The 5,422-nt window shown below is 33.1% G+C and overlaps 1 protein-coding gene across 1 annotated transcript in view; it reads left to right on the top strand.

Moving 5' to 3' along the window:
* Positions 1-5,422, top strand: part of LOC109586046 (uncharacterized) — a 24,109-nt gene that overhangs the window by 17,528 nt on the left and 1,159 nt on the right. The window contains exons 3-8 of the mRNA XM_020002214.1: positions 3,803-3,883; positions 3,934-4,194; positions 4,252-4,299; positions 4,351-5,009; positions 5,054-5,200; positions 5,298-5,415. Coding sequence (XP_019857773.1) covers positions 3,803-3,883; positions 3,934-4,194; positions 4,252-4,299; positions 4,351-5,009; positions 5,054-5,200; positions 5,298-5,415 — 1,314 coding nt within the window. The remainder of the gene's footprint in view (positions 1-3,802; positions 3,884-3,933; positions 4,195-4,251; positions 4,300-4,350; positions 5,010-5,053; positions 5,201-5,297; positions 5,416-5,422) is intronic.

Here is a 5,422-nt window from a genome sequence, read left to right as displayed (position 1 = left end):
TAAACAAACAAATAAATAAATAAATAAATTATGTACATGTATGTACCTTCACTATCAGTGAAATCAATGACTGATCTAATATTAGAATATGTGAGGAATTCCAAGTGTCTAAATATAGTAACAAGAACAACAGTAATACATGTACATGTACGTACATTACATGTATATGTATATGTACATGCATGTATACTAAAAATACATGTACATGTACCTGTATGGTTTGTATGAGTCCTTCATAGCAACAAAACCATGACCACTTCTTATCTTAGCAATCTGTAGGAGAGAGGGAGGGAGGGACACTAATTAATAAGACCATGTTACATGTACATGTACAATGTATAGTACAGGGAAATTGGCTCATTTTTTTAATGCCATAACTTGAAAAATTGAAGTCGGAATTAGCTCAAACTTTCTACACAGCATAAGGACATCAATATGTACCAGAAAATTTAATAAAAATTGGAGGTGATTTCGGAGCCATTTTTTCGAAAAAACAATGGGCTATAGCCTTGAGTATTTTTCAAAAATTGGCTCATTTTTTAAAATGGCCATAACTTGAAAAATTAAAGTTGGAATCAGCTCAAACTTTTTACATAAGAACACCAATATGTATCAGAAAATGTAATAAAAATTGGGAGTGATTTTGGAGCCATTTTTTGGTAAAACCATGGGCTATAGTACAGGTGAAATTAACATATAAAAATGGCACACTTCCTCTATCTCACCTCAATGCTGTCAGAGAAGAGGAACAATGCTATAGACAATGGTTTATTAGTCTTTCCATTATTGCTAATATTTAACTCCAACACATCATGTCTTGAAATAAACCAACGATGAGATGAAAGGACAGTTGGCTAAAGGGGAGGAGTCAGTTATTAAAGACCACACCCACTAATTACCGGGACGTCCTCAATGTCACGTATAAGTTCAAACATGTGCATCTGCTTCTCTGTCTTCCTCTTGTCTTCATTTATGTGTCTAGAAAAATTAATGATAATAAATAAATAAAATACATGTACATGTAGTGATGTATAACTCACTCCATTACATTCTTAAGTTTTTCAACTGATTCCTCCAACTGCTTGTAATCAATGTGGCCAGTATCAGTACGCTTTAATAAATCTATAGAAATAATAATAAATAACAATAAAAAACATGCATGTACACATACATGTAGTACATGCAGACAGTACATGTAGATGGACTGTACAGTGATCATTGTAATTGTCGAGAGATGAAATTTTGGTGTACTGCTTAATTTTCGGTGATTGGCAGGTTTTAATTTGGCAAATATACAATGTTTATTCACATGTCCCATTGAACATGTGCATAATATGGTTCAAAATGATGAGCTTTATTTGGAAATAGGCTATCAAAATGAGGGAATTATCTTACCCAACATCAGCTAAATTACAATGTACAGTACATGTAAATACCATAGGCGTATTTGGACCCGGGCAAGCACGGGCTTTGCCCGGGTAGAAATTTGCAGCTATAATTATATTCATTAGTTATTGTATTATACACAGTATTGTAACAGTGGGAGGACTGTTAACCACAATAGTTAGCACTGTTAACCACAATAATTTAGCACACACCTACATGTTCCAAGTGTTTATTTAAGCACCAGGGCAGTTATAGGTCTTAAATTTTAAATGCATTTGCCCAAATTGCCCACAATCAATAGTTAAAGGTATAAATAATTAATTAAGTATATGAATAATTAATTAATTATATGAATAATTAATTAAGTGCCCTAGTAGCTGGAGAAGGCTAGATACGCCTATGGTAAATACTAGTATTTATATAATATACATGTACCTTGTAGTAATAATATGATCCTTGGTATTCTTTGTACTGGTGTTATCAGTAGTTCTGATAGTGTCTGGCGGCCACACTCTGGTTTGGACTCATTACACTTAAGGAAAGCATGAAACCTTGGGAACTGACGATCACAGGAACTGAGAGCCTCCTTAGTGACTTCAAAATAATTTATATATGGAGGATACACACGTAATAACTCCTCAGACTATAGGGAGGAGAATCATTGAGTTATGAATAAAAATATATAATTACTATTTCTGAAAAATATCTTTCTAAGTTAAAAATCACTCTGAAATCATCCCCAACTTTTTACATTTTCTGATGCATATTGATGTCCTTCTGCTATGTAACAAGCGTATAAGTGTAAAAATTGTCCTAAGATTGATTTCACCACCTTGCGCGCATAGTAGGCATTTATAAAGGTTCTTTCTGCCTTCTAGTGATTCTTGATAAGTCTTTAGGCATCATCTTTGCTTTATTCTTCTTGCTAGAAAGCTATAACTTTGTTCTGCTTCCGACCCGCCATTTTGTTTACCGTGGCCACACCCACTTATGTGAGCGGGCTGGGTGGAGCGTTGCTAAGTGAGTCATAATTGTTATTTCTCCAATACAACGTGTATAGAAGACAAGAAGAAATGTAAGTGTTGACATACAATCAATTATTTTACATCGCGGGGGCTGAATTCAATCTTAGGAACGACCTTGGGGCGAAGCCCCAAGGTCGTAAAAAGTTTGAACCAATTTCGACTTTAATTTTTTATGCTATGAGCATTTTTAAATGGTCAATTAAAAAAATACCCAACGCTATAACTTTTAAAGTTATGGCCATTTTTTAAAATTGGCAATTTTTTATAAAATACAATACATGAATGTGTCGGAACTACTCTCTCTCCTTCCTCCTCATACAACAGCAATAACAATAACAGATACTGTACTGGTACAAATATTTGTGGTGTTAAATTTTTATGATTTTGGAGAAAATATTAATTTCACAGTGTTTTAATTTCACATTTTCTTTTTAAAGCACTATAAGGTGTGGTCATGTCAACTGGAATGTCAGCTGCAGAATTTATTTAAATTTTTTTCTCCATTCCCCATTCATTCTTAGCCTTCTTGCCACCCAACATGGTGGACAATTTAGCTAAATTTTAGCCACACCCTCCCGTTGATTACTTCCGTGCAATAGCTCTATATTAATTTCCTAGTTTTTTAATTTCATGTTTTCTATTTAAAGCACTATAAGGTGTGGTCATATGAAGAATTTCACTGGATTAAAACTTCACACAACAAAAATAATGAAAATTAATCCCACGTGATATTTTGTACCCATACAGTAGTATAAATAAATAATAATTATAGACTAACTTCTTAGAGTCAGGGTCCAGTGAGCTGGTAATTCTCATCAGTCATAACTTGTATCAATGATTGTATCACTGATCCATCAGTTACTCCAGTACTACTGATAAATATATAGACACTAATAGTACATAAAATAGAATTATCAGTTTACAAAAGATGAGACTACCTCAGACTCACTCAGTTCAAGCCTTCAAGCTGAATCAAGCATCACAAAAATAAAAATAGCTTTGCATTTTATGGTGGCTTAGCCCCTCCTACTTTAATTAGATCAGATCACGTGGGCGTTGTTATTGAGCCCCACCTTTTTTTGCAAAACTTGAGCTCAATGGATTCTCCTGGACCAGCATACAATACAAATCAACTGCAAAGTATGTTTAGTTACTTATTTCTTATACCAAATACAATTATTTAATAGTTACTGATCTTGTTGAGGTACTCCAATTACTCAGAAGACATGGTTATTCAGGAGACAGATACCATAATCTTGGTCTTTATCTTGGTCTATTTGTTAACACAATACGGCTCATTGAAGCTAATCACAAAGGAGATACTGAAAGGTGTCTTAGTGACTGTCTTGCTAAATGGCTAGAAAAAGCTGACAAGGTTCAAAAGACTAAAGGTGGTCCTACTATCTATTCATTGGTATCAGCATTGAGGGAATTAGGAGAGAATGGAGTAGCTGATGGAATAGATATGGAGAGTAAGTTGATACAAATGAGTATTAACATTTTTTATTAATTTTTTTGTCAGAGCATCCTGCTTGTAGAATTCTTGCTTGTTATACCTCAAACCAATCTCTACTGTCTGCATTACCTCAGCTGACTGAATTGTTGTGTTCAGAGAAGCTAATAAAAGAGGTGATGCTGATTGCTACTGTAGAAGGAAAAGATCTACTGATTCAAATAAAGGAAACTGTTTGCAATGACTACAGAAAGCTTGAGACATTTGCTGAGATTTTGCGTGAAGTAACAACCACTGTTGGAATAGGAAATGCCATTAAGAAAGATTACAGTAAGCATAAATGATTAAAGAAATAAACGAATTACATTTACTGCATAAACAATAAAGGAGAGCTATATTGTAGTAATGATTTACCAGAAATGGATGAAAGTAGTGGTAAGAATGAGTTTAATTTGCTGTGTTTGACTATGATTTAATTTTTTATAGCTAAATATCCAAAATTTTATCTTCCACTGAAAATGGCAACAAAATTTATGTCAATGAGAGTAAAATTTAGCAATACGTTCAAAAAAGTGGGAGTAATCATTAAAGAAAAGCCTATTCCAACATTTGAAGATGTTAGAAGTACATTAAGGTTTTTTTGTAGGCCCTTACGACCTCAGCTAGCTGTGTGTCAAGATATAGATGATATCTTAGAATTAATTAGTGATAATAGTTCACTTATTGATATTAGTTTACTGGAGAGTTTAGTTGATGAGCTTAATATAGATGAAGCTAAGGAAGTTCTTCTAGAATATAATGATAAAGCTGCTAAGGAGCTTAATAAAAAAGATCTTACACAATGTCTGGGAGAAATATTTTCAAGCATCTCACTACTTCAGTGTGAAACGATTACAATTCTTGTTGACAAAAGTCATGCCAAATTTATACTTGATGATGTCAGAATATGTCTAAAAAATTTGTTTGAAAATTCATCACCTCTTGTCAGGCTAAATGTGATTAAAGAAGATAATTCTTTCACCATCACTTGTTCCTTTCCTTTGACTATATTTAAGCAGTTAATTAGAGCTGCTCTTAATAATATTGATGTATTGAAAGAAAACAAAGTGAAGAGATTAACCATTGGATACTGCACTGTGTATGAGGTAAATTGACTATTTTAGGAACTGATATTTAATATTAATAACAGGTAAAGGACACCTCCACTGCTACTACAACAGAAATAGATGAATACATCTCATCATTATCAACTAGTAGTGGTTTAATGAAACAATTGATGCTGTCATTGAGTGTACAACTGATTAATAGTAAAGAGGAGGTTAATACTTTAACTGAGGTATCATTTTAATCAAGTATAAAGTTAATGCAATGCTACAAATTTTGGCTCCATTGCTTGTATCATAGTTTATTACATTTAATATTTTATTCCATAGAAAAATATGGAAATTAAGAAAGAAGTAGAATCAATGAAGAAAGAGGCAGAGTCTTCAAAAAAAGAAGTCAAGTCATTGAAGGAAACACTGGATACTAAAAACAAGATGCTGACTGCCAGTATAAA

This window comes from Amphimedon queenslandica, unplaced genomic scaffold, assembly GCF_000090795.2.
Source record: "Amphimedon queenslandica unplaced genomic scaffold, v1.1 AMPQUscaffold_12959, whole genome shotgun sequence".
NCBI lineage: Eukaryota > Metazoa > Porifera > Demospongiae > Haplosclerida > Niphatidae > Amphimedon > Amphimedon queenslandica.
This window is presented reverse-complemented; position numbering and strand designations above follow the sequence as displayed.